The sequence below is a fragment of the Solanum pennellii genome, chromosome 7 (genome assembly GCF_001406875.1).
Source record: "Solanum pennellii chromosome 7, SPENNV200".
Taxonomy (NCBI): Eukaryota; Viridiplantae; Streptophyta; class Magnoliopsida; order Solanales; family Solanaceae; genus Solanum; species Solanum pennellii.
In genome coordinates, this window is record NC_028643.1 from 40,261,285 (window position 1) to 40,283,580 (window position 22,296).

At 34.7% G+C, this 22,296-nt stretch overlaps 1 protein-coding gene and 1 long non-coding RNA gene across 2 annotated transcripts; one reads left to right on the forward strand and one right to left on the reverse strand.

Moving 5' to 3' along the window:
* Positions 1-5,321: 5,321 nt before the first annotated feature.
* Positions 5,322-6,851, forward strand: LOC107025002. Its single transcript, XM_015225890.1, has 3 exons — positions 5,322-5,402; positions 5,727-5,766; positions 6,166-6,851. Exons 1-3 carry the CDS (start codon positions 5,322-5,324, stop codon positions 6,849-6,851), a joined length of 807 nt encoding a protein of 268 aa, XP_015081376.1.
* A 4,459-nt stretch (positions 6,852-11,310) lies between these two features.
* Positions 11,311-12,043, reverse strand: LOC107025531. Its single transcript, XR_001457414.2, has 2 exons — positions 11,886-12,043; positions 11,311-11,616 (listed from the first exon to the last, which is right to left on the reverse strand). It is a non-coding gene; the product is annotated as an uncharacterized LOC107025531 (long non-coding RNA).
* Positions 12,044-22,296: the final 10,253 nt, after the last annotated feature.

A 22,296-nucleotide genomic window follows, 5' to 3' on the forward strand; every position in this document is an offset into this window, starting at 1 on the left:
CAGGGTTGTGTCAACAATGTTAGAACTAGTTCCCTTTGGAACAACTAGTATTATTTGTCCGAAATCTCCACCACATACAAATGTTAGGCCCCCAAAAGGTTTGTCTGAGCTATATTTATGTCTGTCTCGGAGGATGTCCCTCAAGATCTTGCTGAATGCTTCAAAACATAATTTATTTGCCATTGGTGTTTAAATCCCAAATAATTAGGGAAATTTTGTTCAGATGTTCGGCTTGTTGGCTCCCTTGTTTTATTTCACAGGTTGTTTCTGGAGTGACATCCAATGGAATATGAAACCATGAATGTGTCGTCCTTCCATTTGGTAATAAAGATGCTGCTATACCAGAAGTCGCAATGGGGAGAACAATTTTTTATTGTGATCGGAGGTGTGAAATTATTGTATTCCACTGAAATGTGTTGTGAGTACCACCATGGCCATGAATGAATATTAATTTGCCTTCTATAAGCCAGGAGTTTACAACTATTTAATTGTGCATAGGATTTTGCATTCTCCTATTTTAGGGGATCTTTGTCATAGTTGAGCTCCTCATTTATTCGGCGGTAGCCTACAGTGCAAAGTAACAAAGAATCTGGAAGGGGCATTCCATCTATGTCTTTCAAACTTTTGCCTATATTTAATAGGATATTTTCAATCTCAACCAATGTGTATACCTCAATTTTCTTATCATTTAATTGTAAATCTTTCATGGGCAATCTCTTTCTATGATTTGCTGCTATATTTTCTGATAATATTCATAGTTATTCTTCCATAGTTGTCTTACATCTGACATTCGACAGTGCTTAAGAATTGTTACAAAGAGATGTCTAAACTCATTTCCAGTGGCCCAACCTGAAGCCTCCACCAAGGAGTCACTCCATTCTTTATTACCATCTAATAAGCCTAATGCGTAGCAGGCCTGTCAATAGATTTTATGCTCTACTCCAATGACCGTTCTCATGCTTTGAAGGAAGTGCACCATTTGTCAAAATTAAGCAGCATGCGCATCTATAAACATTCTCCACTGGCTAGGTGGGCAAAGTCGATTCTCCCAATTGCTCTTCCCTTCTGCCTCAATTCTCCCAATTGTTCTTCCCTTCTGCCTCATGGTCCATTTTCTTAGCATTACATACCCATCCTTTTGGAAAATCTGAATATGTCATCTCTCTAGCATCCACACTTTCTTTGTTTGTCTCAAATCAGTCTATGGATTTAGTTTTTTTTTATATTAGGTCTTCTCACAACGCATGCAACTCGGCTTGATTCTTCAAATATTATAGTGTTTTGTCCTTTTAAATTTTAAGGTGACTGCTCAACAGCTGGTTCCTGTGATGTATGTCAAATTGAAAAATCCTCCAACAAGCTTTTGTAGCCAATATATATCTGCAGTCTAGGTATTTTTTAATCTCATCATTGTCTATTGTACTTTCTGTATTTTCTATTATTGTTGTTGCTCTATCATACCCTTGATGAACATACTTAAATAGGTTTTTCACAGACCTTTAGTAATTTCATGCTTCAACAATTATATGTGCATCAAATCAGACAAGCAAGTTCCTGTTGTATGGAACTACATATTTGTTGTCTAATTAGGCTCCACTTTTTATAACTTCATTGTATTTATTTTGGAAATGTTTTGTGCACTTTCTTTGTTTCATACATGGGTATTTCATTTCAAGTCTCCATATGGTCCATGAATCATAAAATTTTGACTGCATTATAGCCAGTTAGGTCTTCTGCAACATCATGGATTTCTAATGATATTATTCTGTTAATATGATCTCCCGACGTGGTTTTTAATATTTCATGCAGGAAGAGCAGTATGTGAGCATGTGATAATCCTCTTTCTAGATCTCAATTCTATATATTCCTGCATATAAAGTTGTGGTGTTCAATGATTTGGACGATTGTTTATTAAAGTAATCTGCGTGTATAATGGAATGCATAGTCTTTGTTATTGTAACACTATGTTGTTGAGTCTGGGTATTGCACAACTATAGTGGAATGTAATTTAAAATATGTAATACATTGTACTTACATGCAACAAATTTTCCAAAGGGATTTTGCTTTTTAAGATGTTGCAATACCTGAAACAACTTAATCTGGAAAACTCTACATATGATGTCCACCCGGCTAGCATCCTTCTCTTTTTTTTTTGTGACATCAAGCATTGCATTTGGTTTATTTCCGGCCATTTTGGGTTGCAAATGAAAGTCAGGAACAAATCTGGGTAACCAGCCCACCTGCATATTGACATTGCATCTTGAGAATTTGGTGTCCTGTATCGTGGTCCACCAATGCCCGACGAAGGTAGTATGATTGTTTTTCTAACCCTAATGTTGAGTTTGCTTTTAGTTATTGTAGCCATTTTTTAAAAATAATAACCTACCTAGTTTTAAGATGAATTTGAATTTTAAATATTTGTTAGGTTATTTTATTTTTTGAGGTTATTTAGTTTTTTTAAATTCTTGTTATGAAGATTTTCTGCAGATTATGTTATCAAGTTGGCTATCTAAATTCCTATTTTGATTAATAAAAAATTGAGAGAGATGCAATCTTTTGTGCGGTCCATTTTTTCAAAAACACTAACAGTGGTATAAAAAGCTTCATTGATCTTAAGAGATTTGTGAAATCTTCAAAAGAACTGTCATACATTATCAACCCTAACAGCTACCTTTTTAACGCATTAGAGCTACCCATTTTAACCCATCAAGGCTACTTTATTCCTGCCCTGCTTTTTTCAACGCACATGCTTTTCTAAATTATTTTAAACCAAATAATGGAAAACAACAGTCTCTCTTTGAATGCTTCGAAAAAATTTCATTGGTGAAAACTATCAGATTTGGTCAGTGAAAATGAGAAATCATATCTGCAAACATATGATCTGTGGAAAGTTATAATAGAAGATATACCCTTATAACATCTCCTTGCAAATCCTACTTGCTCAAATTAAAGCTCATTCGGATGAAAAAATCAAAAAAGTCAAAGCCAAAACTGTAATTCAAAATGCAGTTGCGTATTTATTTTGTTCAAAAAATCATTGCTTGTGAGACGGCAAAAAAAGCTTGAGATAATTAAAAAAGGAATATCAAGGAAGTGACTGAGTCGGACAAATTAATATTTTTAATGTGAAAAGAGAATTCGAATCTCTAAGGGGGCAAGAGAATGAAACTATTGTCAAGTATTTTGACAAGATTTCTTTTATCGTTAATAAAATTAGGTTGCTTGATTTCAAAGATGACATAATAGTAGAAAAAATTCTTGTCACGATTCCAGAGAGATGCGAATTTAAAATTTCATCTTTGGAAGAGTCTAATAGCTCTCTACTATTTCTATTGAAGAACTAATAAGTGTTCTTCAAGCACAAGAACAAAGAAGAGCCTTCAGGCAAGATAATAATACTTACGGTGCATTTTATGCACAAAACAGAAAAAAAAAAGATAATTATCCTCTTTGCAAATACTTCAAAAGAAAAACACACTTGGAAAAAATTTATTGATGGACACCGAATGCAATATGTGGAAATTGCAAACAAGTTGGTCATGTCACAAAAGTTTGAAAGCTTAAGAACAATCTTCAAGCACAAGTTGTAGAAGCAGAAATCGAGGTATAAACAAATTTTTTTAATTGTAGTATCAAAAGCAAAAGAGGAGTGTTGAGTTTTCTTTTAGTTACTGCAATCATTTTTAAAAAATAATAAGCTACCTAGTTTTAGAATGAATTTGAATTTTAAATATTTGTTAGGTTATCTTAATTGTTGAGATTATTTAGGCTTTTTAAACTCTTGTTATGAACATTTTCTGCCGATTATGTTATCAAGTTTGCTATTTAAAGCCCTATTATAATTAATAAATAATTGAGAGACATTTCAATCTTTTGTGCTCCCCCTTTTTTTAAAACACTAAAACTTAAAACAATCAGAATCTCTCCGAACAATAGTATCCATCAACCGCCAAATAAATTTGTGCGACTTTTGTTTAATTATTTCGGATATACCAAAATCTTTCTTCTTCAATTTCCATATAATTATCCACAATGTATTGCTGCAAAACCTTCCAACTTGTCGAAGAGTGTGTCCCTCTTTTGTCCATTGTTGTATTCGGAAGCAATAATATTGCCTCATGCTCAATTTGTTAGTACATCCCGACTAAATTCCAAGCCTATATCTATTTTCACCATATGGGTGTATTAATGGGTAAGTCATGAAATTACTAAAGTAGAGAGGAAAAAAGTGGGCGCACAATAAAATTTAAGTGCTCTCGGCGCACAGTAGCAAGGCAGCAATTGTGACCGGAAAGTGTTTCCAAACGGCTCGCCGACGGCAACAACCGCATACACAACCACCCAAAATAGTTACACCTTTTCAGGGAAGGAGCAGCAGCTCACGCCTCTCACATTTGGGAATGTTTTACCCCCAAAATCTTGTGTTATTGTTGAGAAACTGATGATAGCAGCTTGGAAGATATGATTCATGTGGAAAATGTAGTTGGGAAGGACACTCCGAAGAGATGACTATATTTCTCTGATGATGGCACGTCTACCCATCCTACCCCAGCTATGATGGAACCTGCTCGAGGAAATCGCAGTATGGTAAGCTCCTAAATTTCATTCCTCCTACGATTAAGGAAGGTGTTATTACACTTCAAATAGAGCAAGAGGATATTTGTTTGCAAGTTAAAGAATGGGAAACAACTTTAATTGGAAATGTGGGGATAACCCATATGAAGAGCAATTGACAGAGTATGCAAAGAAGGTTTGGGGTTTTTGTTAAGGTACCAAAAGTGCTATATCATGATGATGGGTACTATTATCTTTAAGTTTCATACAATTGCTGAGAAGGAGAATGTATTGCAAGCCGACCTTATTTCTATGGGAATAAACCTCTGATTTTGAAAAATTGGGAACTAGATTTTGAATTTGATAGTGATATGCTTAGTCAAATCCCAATTTGGGTTAAACTTCCCAGTTTATCTGTTGGATATTGGTCTGCAAAGGCACTGAGTAAGATTGCTGGTGCAATTGGGAAACCGTTGTATACAGATGGATATACTGCCATGGCTGAGAAGATTTCCTACGCAAGGATCCTGATTGAGGTGAATATTTCGAAGACTTTGCCAGATGAAATCGTAATTGAAACCTCCTCTGGACCTTGGAACCAATCCATTGAGCATGAGTGGAGACCCAAATTTTTCGACCACTGATTAGTACATATGGAAGATGAATGTTGGTAAAATGAGACTCCGAATGAAGGTGACACTAACATACATCAAGTAGTGAATACACTGAAGCGTGACAAAGGCAAGAGGAAAACAGACAGAAAAAGAATGATTGCTAAATGGATACCTATTCAAGTTAAAAATCACGAGCTGCTACAACAAGATCCTGAATGTGAGAAGGAACATGAGGTATCAAACCACCTCTTGCACCGGACCCTGGACAAAGGAGTGGAAAACAACATGTTGAGGATGGCACTGAATTGGACAATCAGATGCAAATGGAGAAAAGTGCTGGCAACTACATGGCATTCCTACCTACATGATCATCTCTACATGGAACATTAGAGGCCTTAACAAAGGCTACAAACAGAAGGAAGTTAAACTTTTTCTGAATAAACATAGAATAGATTTATTTAGTCGTCTTGAAACAAGGCTAAAATAGCATAAAGCACCCTCAATAACAAGGAAAATAGCTCAAGCTTGGCAGGCTGTGCATAATTATAATGGTGATAGCAATGGAAGGATTTGGCTGCTGTGGAAGGCACACTTGAAGGTACATATCCTTGAAGTCCATGAACAATATATCCATTGTCTGGTTGAAGATCCGGGAGTGCAGATTAGCTTGTATGTTACTATTGTTTATGCTAGGAATGAGATGCAGAAAAAGAGGGATTATGGCATGATATAATGAAAAGTACTCTTCAACAACAAATTCCTTGGATTTTAAGTGGTGATTTTAATAGTGTCTTGGGGTCAGAAGATAGGTTGGGTCCCCAGTATCAATGCAGGAGATTTAGGGCAAAGTGCAATTGATCACCTGCAACTAACAAAAATCAGGGCTACTGGATGGCATTTCACTTGGTGCAATATGCAGGTTAAGGAGAATAGGGTCTATAGCAAGATTGACTGGGCATTTCGGAATATACATTGGTTACAGCAATGTGACATGTAGAAGCTGAATTTCTAAACCCCTCGATATCTGACCATTCTCCTATCTTGATAAAGTGTAAGAAGCAGCCAAATATCCATCCCAGACCATTCAGATTCTATACCAATATGCTGGAGCACTCTGATTTCTCGGATACTCTAAAAAATGCATGGGGAGGTAGTGATAGGGAGTGCACTATGATGAAAGTTTGGAGGAAACTTAAGCAATTTAAAATGCAATGCAAGGACATGAATGCATTTATGGCTTCCTATGAACAAAAACTGAAAGCATTGAGGGTAAAACTTGGAATCTTGCAAACATTTTTACAAACTAGCAATCTAGATCATAGTACCATAGAGCAGGAGAAGCAAATTTTACTAGAGATTGAGAAGTGGAGTAATATTGAAGATATTGCACTTAGACAAAAGGCTCGAGCAATTTGGATAGATCATGGGGATGCTAACACTAAGTACTTTCATGCCCAATGGAAGATCAGCTCCAGCCATAATTCCATCTCATCCATTCATACTGATGCAGGGATAAAATTGACTGATCCTAGGCAGATAAAGGAGGATTTTATTGGTGTATCCAAGGGACTGATGGGGACAAAAGCTACTGAGCTAAGAGGAGTGAATACTGAAGTGGTTAGGAAAGGAGTATGTCTTTCTATCTTGCAACAGAGAGAACTCCTAAAAATTTCACCACAGTAGAGATATTGGAGGCCATCAAAGATATGCCCAAAGATAAAGCCCCTGGAGTTGATGGATTTCCGATTGAATTCTTTACTAAAAACTGTGAATTAGTTCATAGAGATGTTATTGCACATGTTAAACATTTCTTCCATACTGGACATCTGTATGCAGCTATAAATACCACAGATGTGACATTGGTCTCAAAGATACCTGCTCCTACAAAGGTTAAAGACAGGCCTATTGCTTGTTGTACCATTTTGTACAAAATTATATCTAAAGTTCTTACAAGGAGAATAAAACCTTTGATCCCTGATTTGGTTGGCAAAGCTCAATCAGCTTTTGTTGAAGGTAGGAGTATAGTGGATAACATCCTGGTCAGTCATGAGATTTCAAAAATTATACCAGGAGGTGGATATCCCCTAGATTTGTCCTTAAAGTAGATCTGCGAAAGGCTTATGACACTTTGGAGTGGGCATTTTTAGAAAAGCTTTTAAGTGATTTGGGATTCCCTGCAAAGTTTGTTCACTGGATAATGATATGTGTGTCCACAGTCTCATATTCTTTGCTACTGAATGGGGGTCTTTCTGCTCCTTTCCCAGCTCAAAGGGGCATCAGACAAGGAGATCCTATGTATCCCTACCTTTTTGTCTTGGCTATGAAATATCTTGGAAGGGAACTCAACCAACTGGAACATAATGCAGACTCTAACTATCACCCTAGGTGTGAAAGAATGAACAGTATTCACATATGTTTTGCTGACGATTTATTGATGTACTGCAGGGCAGATTTAATATCTATCATATTGTTAAATGCTGTTCTTTGAGGCATCAGGACTGCAAGCTAATAATGGTAAAAGCTCTCTCTATATATTGCTGGAGTATCTGATCATACTAAACAAGAGATTGTAGATACTTTGGGGTTCAGTTTGGGAACCTTGCCTTTTAGATACTTGGGGGTGCCTTTAGCCTCTAAAAAATTGGGAGCTAGTGCTTATTTTCCCCTTATTGAGAAGATAACAACAAAAATCACATGCTGGTCTGCTAAACTTTTGTCATATGCTGGAATACTACAACTGATTAAAGTTGTATTATTTGGGTTTCAGTCTTATTGGGCTCAGATTTTTCTCATCCCAGAGAAAGTCATGAAGGTAATAGAGCAACTATGTAGAACCTTCCTATGGACAGGTGCTGTGTCAATATCAAAGAGAGCATTGGTTTCTTGGAATAATATATGTTTGCCAGGGTCTGCAGGTGATGTTATGAATCTTTGCACCAGGAACTCTGCTGCTATCCTAAAGTTTCTATGGGATATCAATAGGAGGAAGGATTGTCTTTGGGTCCAATGCGTGCATTGCTACTATATAAAGCAGGGTGATATTGCTCAAATCCGAATTCCAAAAAGTGCTTCCTGGGTTGTGAGGAAGGTACTGGAATCTAGAGATCAGTTAATAAACAGACTTGGAAGCCACGGGAAAATCCAACAACTACTTGTTAAAGCCAACTTGGGGATGGATTTTCAATCCGGAAGATGTATGTAAATTTAATACCGATTCATCCCAAAGTAGCCTGGAAACATCTTGCATTACATCCAAAGATACATCCTAGATAAAATTCATTCTATGGTTGGCTATACAGAAACGACTAGCAACAATTGAGAGATTGCAGAAATTTGGAATTACTCCCCCTGATTGTGTCTTCTGTAGCCAACACTTAGAAACATTCTCGCATTTATTCTTTGAATGTAGTGTGACCAAGAAGATATGGACTTGTATGCTCCAATGGTTGGGGCACAAAAGACAAATACAAGACTGGGAAGGTAAAGTGAATTGGATGAGCCAGATTGCAAAAAGAAGAGGTGTTGCTGAAATCACAAGTTGTGTGTTTGCGATGGCTGTGTATATGTTGTGGACTGCTAAAAATTACATTCGTTTTCAAAAAGGATCATTCTCTTATGAACAGATCATTAAAGATATAATGTTGCACACCTACATGTTAGAGGAAGAAACAATTCAACATGGAGGAAATGCTTACAGATGCTGCCAAGCTCCCTTTTGAAGATTATCAAGTTTCTTGTTTTTATCTTTGTATTAGTTTATTGAAACTAGCATGATTGATTGTAAGAGTAGCTTGTCTAGGCTAATGATGCTGTACTTGTACAAATTTTGGTTTTATGAAATGAAAGTTATAGTTTTGATCAAAAAAAAAATATAAAATGGGTAAATCATGACCATGAAAGATGGGTGTAAATCCGTGATTCTTTGCATACTATTTTTACGATGTTCTACAATAACATCGCGCTAAAAGTTAGCTTCTGTAAGTTCACCAATTATTAATTCTACCACTTTTGAAGTTGTTGGTATATTGTATTGTCGACAATCGTTGCTTCTTTCTGATAGGAGGCGCATGTGAAATACAGAATTTAGTTGTTCTCGATATCGATCCCTTTCCTTTCGGAATGATTTGACCAAAATATTACGCTCATCAAGCATTTAAGATATTCCCCGTACAATTTGTGGTTCAACTTTCTCATGGCTCATACTATTAATTTTATTGTTGATCTCATTTTTAATATCATATATATAGCTGGGCAAATTGAGGGCTTTTACCAGGTTGGGGTAATAGAGAGCCAATGTGATGATAATTTTGACCACTTATCATGAATATGTAATGTCCTTTTGCACGGTTGACTGCTTTGTCTACTTGGTCTCCCAATGATGTAAATGTTAACATGGAGTTATACAGTCAAATATTCTTTCTAAAAGTTATTCCCATTATAAATTTTGAGGTATATTGGAGGTTGACTCGGTAATGACAGCTGAACTCGGCCTTCCATACAACAAAATGTGAATTGTGGTTGACCTGTATTTTTACTTTTGTCTGTCAGTTTCTCATACCATAAAATTGCGCCACAATGTTGGTAGGCATATGTTGGAGGTCCCAACGTTGAAGGTGTTGACATAATTAAGTTTACAATCAATTGAAGAATTTGAATGCAGTAATAGTTATGTTCTACACCCGAGTACAGTGCGTCTGGCTTTGAGATCTTTCAAATCTTCTTTAATTTGCAGCATCCTATCCTACAGTGCTAAATCCGATAGTAGTTGTTGAAGCAATATCATGTTTGTGGGTATATTAGCAGTCTTTGTGATCTCTAACTATGTCTGTGATCAATTCCATTTGACCTGTTTAATTGAATTGTGAAAAACATGTTATTTGTGCATAATATTTGATACAGTAAAGACATTGGCGTACGCCTACCAACTGAAATGGGTAAACCTAGTTTGTAGGTGATATATATTATAGTCATATTTCAAATGTTTTTGTGTGGATATTATATACTTTATTGTTGCTCATTGGGTTATATGTTTTTCATTATGCCAAACGTTAAATAGGTCATAATTTAGCATAGTAGTAATTCTTCAGTCATTCCATAGTCTTGGGCTTACAAGTTTTTGCAAGAAGAGATCACCTCTATTTGCATAATGAGTAGCATAAAAGACGTACACAATATTGTTCAATGATAAATTATGGGATACAGTTTCAGAAGTATTTGTGCCGTTACAGGTTGTAATAAATGGTAAACAACGACAATATTATTTGTTATTTCGTATTTGGGTTGTGAAATGTTCATGCACACCAAGAACAGTTCAATGTGTGAAGTAGACTTGGACAATGCCAGGAAAATTGGGTATTGCTATGACACTAAGAGACGCCTAATAATATAGCACAAACTAAACCTAACAAAATACCTGGAAGCTTGCCATCAACAGAAATGTGAACAAAATGGTGCATGCTATCAATATCAATTGCTGAACAATCATCGTTTTCCTCCCAAAATGACATTCATTATCAGAAATATATCATGCATTCACACAAGATAGCATAGTGCCTCTTCAGTATATCAGTTTGTAACCAATAATAAATGTTATGAATCAATTTACTACCAAATCTTCAAGCGTTTCTGATATATGTGTGGTGTGGCCATTCACTTCTTAAAGTAAAAGGAAACATAATTCAAAGATAATCGGGAGAAAACAGAACATTGAAAGAATTATGTTGTCGCCTGATAAATCATTAACATTGTCGCCCACGAAGCAATTAATCTCAAAAGCTAGAAGTACCAAAAGGTTTGCAGATGCTCATCCAAAGAGTTTGACTGTTAATGACTAACTATTCACAAACACACTCAGAACCAAATACAAGGATTATAAAACTTGGGCATTAAGAAATATTATGCTTAGTTTAGCCTAAAACCTCAAAGAAGTTCATATTGCGTTAGTTGGAATGCGAATATGCCTTTTAGTCCTACTATTTGAAATCCTCGGTCTATAGGTTAAATGTCACATTTCTCCTGTGATTCATAAGACAAAGTACATGTGGCTAATCATTACCACCACTAACGGCTTGAACTTCGGAAGAAATTCATAAACAAATTTTATAGAAAATTAACATTGTATTTAGAAATAAATAACAGTTGATTAAATAATTGACATAATGTATTTTCATTAAATTATGACGGATACAAGTTCGTTACATAAGAACCATAGCAGTTGTTGTAGTTTCCTGAGGACCATCAGTGAAACACGATAATTTGTGTTACTATGTATAAGGTTTGAGTAGATGTGGGTATGACCATTTAAGCAGCATGTACTGGTAACCTGGTTGTTCTTCTAGGATTCAGGAATGAATGAAGGCCCTCAAGTTGGTGTGTTATTTTCGTATGAAGCTGATTCGTAATTTCCATAGGTGAGTTTATGCCCAGCAGATGGGATCTGGATGTAGTTCTACTAATGAAGCAAGGTAAGAAGACAATATTAACTCTGAGCAAAAATAATGAAGCAGAAGTTATAATGTGGGTGTTATCTAGAAAATCTGTAGGAGGGGTTAGGTTCAAAGAAGTGGATATCGTTCTTTCATCATTCGGTAAATTCCTATGTGTTTATAGATTTGAGTAATAAATTTATGAAATAAGGGGTGGATGAAATTTCAAGGGAAGGGTGTGAGTGTGAGATAACAAATAAATGGGGAAAGGTTTAAATTTATGAATGAATACCTGGATTGAGCGGCTTTTGCATCTTTTTTCTTGGGTCCATATCAACAGTTAGTTTAGTTGCATCCATAGAAAGATTTCTGGTTGGAGACAAAGCATAATAACATACTTGTAAAAAAAAGTGGGAGAAAATAGGGGATAAAAGTATGAACCGTGGAGGAGGTAATATTGTCCAAATTAAAGTTAGTGTGGGCATAACAGGTGAATGATAATTTTATATATGTTTACCAATATTGAACGGCAAGTTGTTGTTGGAATTAATGCATCAATATTTAGTCTTCCAAAATTGTCTCTTAGTTTTTCAAGAAGTCTTTTTACAATTCCGTAGTACATGTATCTAGTAAATTGTGATACATGTATTTAGTTATTTGTGCAAGACTTTTTGTTTTCTATTTTGAGTAGTATAAATAGTGATGTAGTTGATGATTGTAATCATGTCAAGTGGCCTTAAGTAGCCTATAATAAACTTGAGCATTTTCTAAAAATATTATTTTTCCTTCCATATTTCCTACAAATTGGTATCAGAGCAGGTTTTCGTTCTTAATCTGGGGTTAGGTAAAGAAAAAAATATGGCATCCAAAACAAATGAAGGTGCTGATTCTTCAGTTGTTCTTACTCCATTTTTTGATGGAACTGATTTTGAATACTGGAAGATAAGAATGAGAACACATTTGAAAGCTGAAGGTTTGTGGACTATTGTTGCAAATGGCTTTGAAGAGCCAGAAAACGATGGTGATCTTACAGCAGCAGAGATGAAAAATCTTGAGGCTAAGTATCGTCAAGATGCAAAAGCCTTAAGCAAAATCCAAATGGGAGTCTCAAGAGCATATTTTGCAAAAATTGCTACTTGTGAGACTCCAAAGGAAGCTTGGGATTTTCTGGAAACTGAGGTGTATGGTGACGAAAAGGTATGCACTATAAATCTTCAAACTCTTAGAAGAGAGTTTCAAAATTTAAAGATGATAGAATCTGAAAAAATTGATGAATATTGCACAAGAGTCATGAATATTGTTAATGAAATGAGAAATCATAGTGATACAATTTCTGACCAACAAGTTGTGGAAAAGATTCTAATTAGTGTCACAGAAAAGTATGAGTACATCGTTGCTATCACTGAGGAGACGAAAGATCTTTCTAAGCTTTCCATCAAAGAGCTAGTTGGATCATTTCGTGCACACGAGAAGCGAAGATTTTTTCGTGAAGATCAACCCAAAGAGACGGCTTTCCAGTCTAAAATAAATGAGAATTCTCAAAATTTCTCAAAAAATCATCAGAAGAAAAATCAAAAGCCAAAAAAGAAGCAGGATCATGATGGTTCTTCCAAGAAGGTTGAAGAAAAAGGTGAGAAAAACTCTAGTCTTTTTTGTAAAGTTTGCAAAAAGACTAATCACAATGCAGAAAAATGTTGGCACAAAGGCAAGCCCCAATGTAACTTTTGTAAAAAGTTTGGCCACGTTGAAAAGGATTGTTGGCACAAGAAACGGGAGCAAGCAAATTTTTGTGAAAAACATGAGGAAGAAAGGGAAGAAAATCTTTTCTTTGCTTCTAAATCTGATGCTTCAACAAAAAGCAATGAATGGTATGTTGATAGTGGTTGTAGTAATCACATGACTGGAGATGAAAAGGCTTTCCTCTCAATTAATAATAGCATCACTACTAAAGTGAAGATGGGGAATGGAGCCTTAGTTGATGCGAAAGGTAAAGGTACTATTTCGATCAACATGAAAGGATGCGGTAAGCAAATTCATGATGTTCTTTATGTTCCTGACTTGGAAGAAAATTTGCTTAGTGTTGGTCAACTCATGGAAAATGGTTATTCCCTTGTGTTAAGAGATAATTATTGCAAGATTTATGATAAAATTGAGCCAAATCAAGTCATTGTTGAAGTAAAGATGATAAAAAGAAACTTCCCTTTGCAATTTCATTACAATGCATTAAAAAATAAAATTGTAGATGATTCATGGCTTTGGCACAAAAGATTTTGTCACTTGAATTTTCATGGTTTAAAGCTTCTCAAGCAAAAGGACATGGTGCAAGGCCTTCCTGAGATACATACTGAGGTGGATACATGTGAAAGTCGTATAATGGGAAAGCAACACAGGAAGTCTTTTCCAAAAGGGGTGTCTTGGAGAGCAAGTGTATTTTTGGAACTAATTCATACCGACATTTGTGGACCAATGAAGACTCCATCTCTTGGAAGTCAAAGGTATTTTCTAATCTTTATTGATGATTTCTCAAGAATGACTTGGGTTTATTTCTTGAAAGAAAAGTCAAAAGCATTTGCTACATTCAAGAAATTTAAAGCCCTTGTTGAGAAGCAAAAAGGTTGCAGCATCAAAACCATTCGCAGTGATCGAGGAGGTGAGTACACAAGTCGAGAATTTGAAGAATATTGCAAAAATGAAGGCATTCAGAAGCAACTTACAGCAGGGTATACTCCTCAACAAAATGGTGTATCTGAAAGAAGAAATAGAACAATTATTGAACCAGAATTATGATGAACGAGAAAGGGCTGCCAAAATATTTTTGGGCAGAAGCAGTGCATACAACAGTTCACATCCTTAACAGGTGTCCAACAGAGGCACTAAAGGACAAGACACCAGTCGAAGCTTGGAGTGGAATTAAACCTTCTGTAAGTCATTTTAAAATTTTTGGGTGTATTTGTTATGCTCATGTACCTGCTGAGAAAAGAACAAATTGGATGAAAAAAGTCAAAAATGTGTCTTTCTTGGTTATAGTGATGTTACAAAAGGATATAGGCTTCTCGATGTCAAAACTAACAAACTTGTTGTTAGTAGAGATGTCATTTTTGATGAAAAAACAACATGGAATTGGGAGGATAAAAAGATAGAGAATACTTCTATCATATCTTCAAATCAAGAAGAGGATGAGAAAGATGAAGATGTCTCTCAAGGGGGAGAAATCTCAGATTCAGAAAATGAAGAACCGCCTCCAAGAGGAACAAAAATGTTGAGTGACATTTATCAAAGATGTAATTTTGCCGGTGTTGAGTCAGAAAATTATGAAGAAGCAATAAAGCATGATGTTTGGAAGAAAGCCATGGAAGAAGAAATTCGAATGATCGAAAAAAATAATACTTGGGAGCTTGTGGCTATTCCTAGAGAAAGAAAAGTTGTAAGTCTAAATTGATTTACAAAATCAAACTCAATCAGGAAGGAGATATTCAAAGGCACAAAGCAAGGTTGGTTGCTAGAGGCTTCACGCAAAAACCAGGTATTGATTTTTATGAAACTTTCTCTCCAGTTGCTCGTCTTGAGACAATTAGAACTGTAATTGCTGTTGCTGCACAAAAGAAATGGAAGATATTTCAACTTGATGTTAAATCAACATTTCTGAATGGAAAACTTGATGAAGAGATTTATGTTGAGCAACCGCAAGGATTTTTTGTTCAAGGGGGAGAAGAAAAGGTGTATAGACTAAAAAAAGCTCTTTACGGGTTGAAACAAGCTCCAAGAGCCTGGAACAATGAAATTGATACATACTTTCTGAAAAATAATTTTCAGAGAAGTAAAAGTGAAGCCACTTTGTATGTGAATAAAGAACATGGCAGCAATATCATTGTTTGTCTGTATGTGGATGATTTGCTCTTTACAGGAAATGATGTAAAGATGATGCAAAATTTCAAAGAAGATATGATGCAAGCTTATGAAATGAGTGATCTTGGATTGCTAAATTATTTCTTGGGCATCGAAGTTTCTCAAGTGAAAGAAGGAATTTTTATTTCTCAAAAGAAGTATACTAAAAGTATTCTTCAAAAATTCAAAATGATGGATTGCAGGTCTGTGGCCATACCATTAGCAGCAAATGAGAAGTTTAGAAAAGATGATGGAGAAAAGAAAGTTAATAGCTCACTTTTTAGGAGTTTGATTGGAAGTTTGCTATATCTTACTTCAACAAGGCCAGATATTATGTTTGATGCTAATTTATTATCCAGATTCATGCAAGAACCAAGCCAAGTGCATTTTGGAGCTGCAAAGCGTGTTCTACGCTACTTGCAAGGAACAATGGATTATGGGATAATGTACAAATTTGGTGGAAATTTGAACTTAATTGGTTATTCTGATAGTGATTGTGCTAGAAGTATAGATGACATGAAGAGTACTTCTGGTTATGCTTTCTTATTTGGATCAAGCATTTTTCTTGGTTATCAAAAAAGGAAAGTGTTGTTGCTCAATCCACTGCCGAAGCAGAATATTTTTCAGCATCCAAGGCTACTTCTCAAGCTATTTGGCTTAGGAGAATATTTGAAGACATTGGTGAAAAGCAAAAAAAAGGGACTATTCTGTATTGTGATAACAAATCAGCAATTGCAATTGCCAAGAATCCAGTCAGCCATGAAAGATCAAAGCATATTTCCATCAAGTATCATTTTATCCGAGAAACACAAGAGAAAGGCGAAATTCAGTTGCATTATTGTCAGACAGGAGAACAACTTGCTGACATCTTCACCAAAGCACTTCCTAGAGAAAAATTTTGCTACTCTTCGAGAACGCATTGGAGTTATCAAGCAAATGCATTAAGGGGGAGTGTTGGAATTAATGCATCAATGTTTAGTCTTCCAAAATTGTCTCTTAGTTTTTCAAGAAGTCTTTTTAGAATTCCGTAGTACATGTATCTAGTAAATTGTGATACATGTATTTAGTTATTTGTGCAAGACTTTTTGTTTTCTATTTTGAGTAGTATAAATAGTGATGTAGTTGATGATTGTAATCATCTCAAGTGGCCTTAAGTAGCCTATAATAAACATGAGCATTTTCTAAAGATATTATTTTTCCTTCCATATTTCCTACAAAGTTGTGTAAGTCCCATTGGGTCCATGGAATCACAAAGATGATTGACGTCCACAGCAGACATCCTGATCAGCGACAAAAAGGACTACTGATCTAGTAGAAAATAGCTGAAGAAAAATAGGGGATGGAAATATGAAACGCATGAAGAGGCACCATTGTAAACAGTAGCGTTCACGCGGTCCGTAGCGGATAATTGAAAAATTCTGAATGTATACCAGGATTGAGTGGGGCTTTGTTTGAATTCCTTTGGATACATAAAGGCATTAAGTACATTTGTATCCATATAAACATTCCTGGTAGGCGACAAAGAAGAATAAGACAGGAGTTAGTGCCCTTGTATTCATAGTTTTAGTCCTGTTAGGTGTTATGAAGGAATGGTGTTCTTGGTACAACAAGGTAAAGAAACAGGGGATCTAAACCCAAAAGGAGGAAAATGTGAACTTAAAAACCATAGTTGGACTATAACGAGTGAATAGAATTTCAGGCGTGTAATGCTTAAATAAAAAGGTCCACGAAAAGAGAAAAATACTTGATTTTTGGGAGTGGAGATTTGTAAGAACATATGCATCTTGGGGTCCATAGCAGAGATTACTCCCTACCTTTCGAGCCGTTTGTATGAGGATCTCAAGGAATAGTTGGAATGTGTAGCCGTTTTAAACTGTGTAGGATGAATTAGGGGAGAGATATAGAAAAAGTGCATAACAGAGGAGGGAATTGGAGGATGGGCACAAGAAGGGAGAGGGTGAAGAAATTGACAGCGGATGATTTGGTGAAGGTGTAATTTGTAAGAGCGTGGTGATGATAGGGATTAGTTAGAGAGTAGTCATTCAGGTATGGATGCGTTTGTTTGGAGGGGAAGGGTATTGTTCAAACTAAAATAATTTAAAGGAGAATTTTGGCTTGTGATGACACCACGTAGGCGGGCCTAGAATTCTCCTTTATAAATATGACATGATTTGGTCATAGATTTTGAAAGGGAGATTTAACTTTTTCAAAAAGTATTGACCATAAGTTCTTAAATTTATTAAAATTACACGTAAATTTTTATTACTATTTTATAATAAATATGTTCCGCTAAAATTACTTTATAACATAATTGATGAAAACCAACGAGGGAAACAACATGGGCAAGAGAAGTACAATAATCACATACCCCAACTTGTTACTAATTCAAGATAAATCCATTAAAACATGTTATCTTTTTGATGGAGTTTATTGTAGATATCTATAAATGAAGATCAATAAATGATGAGTAATTTTATATAATATAGAAGTTTTGAAATAATTTTAAAATTTTTAAAATTTCCCCAGTTTTATAATTTTTAATCATTTTAAAACTTGAAAACTTGAAATGTTTGTCAAATACAGTTACTAAATAACACTTAAAGATTGATGATTAATTCTCGAGTTCTCTCCAATTTTCTTCTAAATATATTTATGATCAAAGAACTGTCATATTCCTTCACACTAGTGGGAGAAAAAGAGAGAAAATCAAAAATAACTTAAAGATTGCGAGTAAAGAAAATGCAAGGTAGAGAGCAAGTATTTTTTTGGAAGAATCAAAAAACATTTATGTATAAATCGACCTACTTATCATCAATTAATTACTTTTGCCCTATAGATATGCGGTCTCCAAATTTCGCAGTGGACACATCTTGGATATAATAGGTATAGTGGCAGAGTTAAAATTTTGTTTAGTGATAAAGTTAAAATTTTAATTAAGAAGTGTTAAAATATAATGAAGTTAAATATTGTAAAATTTAAATATATGTATTCACAAAGTTATATTAATTGAGACCACTCAAATGTACGTGGCTTTGTGCCACTGGATATGTACTCAGGGAAGGAGATAGACATACAAAATTGTTCTTGCAATTCATCTCAAATTATCTACTATATCATTTTAAAAGTCTAAAACAGAAATAATTTTTCATCTTATTTCCATTATTGATTATTTTTGAAGATCACACGTCAACAAAAAAGTATTCAGTAAAAAAGAGATACAAAGAAAATTGAGAAACCTCATTTTGTTTGGTCATTAACATATATCTTAAAAGTAGAAATGAAATAAATTTTGAGAAATCGTGATTGGACTTTCATATTATGATTTTTTTAATAAAAAATATATATCTCAAGTTGTATGAGAATTCAGATCACATATACTTTACGCTGATACACTTAATTTACACATGACTCTAAATTTCTAAAAATTCTCCGGTGTCATATTATTGAGAGATTGGGATGCTTTAGAACAAAATTGGAGAAATTGGAATACCGCTAGGCTTTGCTATTTAATTTCTCACATCTACGTTGTAAGGAAAATCAAGTTATACATAATTTGACTTAATTTATTGAAAAGAATATTCCTTTCAAAGAAGTAACTTTGATTTGAGATAAATATATCTATATTAAATTATATATTAAGATACAAATGATGATAAATCATTAAAAAAATATATTATATTTTGAGATGGAGAGAGAATTGGCTAACCAAATATTTTAAAGTTGGCTATGTGAATTATAATCGTGGTGCGCAATACATGTAGGAGTGGCCACAAAGTATACATTATCCTTTCTTTGTTATCTATAAATGAAATTGAAATCAAGGAAGATAGGATAGTCCTTGACTAGCAAAGGCAATCAAAAATATTTCGTAATTTTGAAGACAAAAAAACCATTGTCAGGATTCAATGTGATTTGACCTGTAAATTTGTGTATTTTCATTGTGAACAAGGGCGGACTCACACTATAAGGAGGGATTCACGTGCATCCGCTAACTTCAGAAAAAATCATATGTATCTATGTATATTTTGAAAAACTGGTAGAAATTAGGATATAGTTAAAAGTGATCCCATAAAAACCATAGAAGTTCCCTTACTATGTTTATATTGGTGCAACCAAAGTCTTCGAATCTCGTGTTCTCCTTTATTTGTGTGTGGCTGAAAGTTAACTTTGATAAAATGTATATATATTTCTTTTAACTTGATTTTAGTGGGTATATATACCCTCAAACTCTAAATGTGCACAAGTAGACACATAAATTTATATAAAAGTAAATAAGTAAAGATACACGTCTTACATGAGAAAATACATGTAGAACATCATGTATGATTCAAAATTTTCATATAGGATACAAAGTAAGACGAATATTTCTATTTATTCAATTTTAAATAACATTCATTATCGACTTATGCACATCCAAAATTAAAGGACATAAATATCATCTAAGGTTAAATTAAATGACATACATTATGCAAATGAATTTCTGTGGGGAATGTAATTAATAAGGTACTGGTAATTTTCTATGTAACACATAGTAGTCACTCTACTCTATTTATCTTAGTAGCTAGCTCATAGTAGATGTGAAGATCCAATTTTTCTAAGAATTATCCGAAAATTCTGACTTCTAAAAGTTAATACTTGTGCCTCTCAATTGGCTCAAAGGTGTTTACCTGTCCTATGCATAGACACAACAATGGAATAATATAATCATCATAATCTTAAGGGAAGAAGCGAAATACTTTTTTCATTTCAAAATAAGTGTTGTTTAAATGAAAAATGCTATTTCAAAAGGCCTTTGGTTGCCGCAGTCAAGATTATGACCAGGACTAACTCAAAGATTTCACAATACATCTTGTAATATCCGATTCTATCTTTAACCCAGTTGTCATTAACATGACACATTCCAGGTCACCTTTGATGAGGTTTGTGATGACACCATATCCAAGAAGGCGATTGGTTGCTCGGTCATCGGCAGATGGTTGCCATTTTCCGGTGATGACATCATGACAAGAAGGCTTTGGTTATTTAAGGGGTCATCCAAAACCAAATGGCTAACATGAATTAGATGATTGAGTCTGGCGCAACCTTGTACTCTAAGGTGACAATAACCCCATTCATATGCTCCATTTGGTGTTGTAGGTTATCCTACTATAGATAAATTATTGTTACTCGTTGTGAAATTATAATTGTTTGAACAAAATGTTGAATTTGGAAAAATTAAATCGTGGTACCATTAGTTTGATGGGATGTTTGGGCAAAAAAAAAACCCAAAAATTTCTCTTTTACCGAAAGCGACATTGCCCATGGTGCCGAATTGTAATGACTGGGTTTCGACATTATAGGGATTCCAATGGGGAAAATCGAGGCTGAAATATTTTTGTAGTACTAGGATTTTCTCAAGCTTGTCCAGATTTGGATTCATCAAAGTGTAATTTAATCTGGTAGCAATCAGACGGATTAAATGTGGATTTGATTACATAATTTGTTGGGTAAAGAAATTCGTACGACTTCACAACATTGAATTTGGATAAGTATCTCATCGGGAATCGATCTTGGCATTCAGGTCACTTCCCGAGTGTAGTAGGTTAAGAGTATATTGTAAAAAAGGGAGAAGTGAAATTCCCCTGTTTTGAGGTAGGTGATGGTTGTGATTCTATGATTATGTGATATACAATTGCTTTGCTTCATTTTGATACTTGTATATATATACATGTTGCATAGTGATCATAGATATTGAAATGGGATATATGAATATCAATATCATGAAATTATTACTTGAATGTGTGATCTTGATGTGTTATTGTGATGTGTGATTTAGATCGACTACCACGTTGTGGCACTCTAAGTTAAATTGGATTGCCTCGTTCCGACATGCTAACTGGATTGATTGCCACGTTCTGGCATAAAAATGAGATGGATTGCCACTTTCATGCCCCGAGCTTAACCCTAGACGTGGCCAACATACAATGACCATTGGTGGTCTTGAGCAAAACCTTTGTCTAACTTACTTAACTAAGTGAAAGACTTAACTCAATAAATAACACAAGAAAACTGAAAGAAAATAAATGAATGGTAAAGTTGTCCTTCGGAATGAAGAGAGGATCATCAACTATTTTTGAGCTTCTCACTGGATCAACGGTGTGCCAAATGCTGATGATCCTAATTATATGTGTCTGCATCATGTTATGATGCATGCCAACTAGCATCAATACATTGAATGTACGAGTATGCGTGTTGGAATGCTAAACAACAATTTAAGCTTGAAAAGGAGTAAGAAAGAACACTTACCTTGACTATGCTCAACTCATAAATAGCTAACTCATTTCATTATATAGCATTTTAAAGACATGTGCAATATAAATAAAAGTTATTTAAACCACGGTTTCCAACTCTGTATATTCAAAGATACAATTAACTCTCAGATGTATGTAAAAATACAAAATAAAATCTTATATGAACTCATAATCTTAATAAAAGACATCATGCTTCCTCTCAAAGTTTACTTGTGCAGTGTATTAATTAAGTACCCCCATTCATACTAAGCAAAACCTATTTAGGAACCAAGCAAAATAATAATGTGAGAGTTTCTCTAACCAACAAACCATCACTTAATAGTTATAGTGATAATACAAATTCTACCTCACGCTGCTAAGGACCATGTGAAGCCTACCAGAATATAGGACCTGAACTGCCTAATGGATCCACTAGTAAACCGTGAAAAGGATTCATCTAAAAAGTATCAACCTTTTCTACCCATGTTGACTACATGATTTTCATGGAAACTTAAGTTAATTTGGAGCTTGCATCCCCACATCGGTGCT

Coding starts and splice junctions, on each gene's coding strand:
- LOC107025002 (XM_015225890.1), top strand. CDS start 5,322: ATGATTGCTAAATGGATACCTATTCAAGTTAAAAATCACGAGCTGCTA. Junction 5,403..5,726: donor AATGTGAGAAGGAACATGAG/GTATCAAACCAC, acceptor TAATGGTGATAG/CAATGGAAGGATTTGGCTGC. Junction 5,767..6,165: donor TGTGGAAGGCACACTTGAAG/GTACATATCCTT, acceptor TGTGACATGTAG/AAGCTGAATTTCTAAACCCC.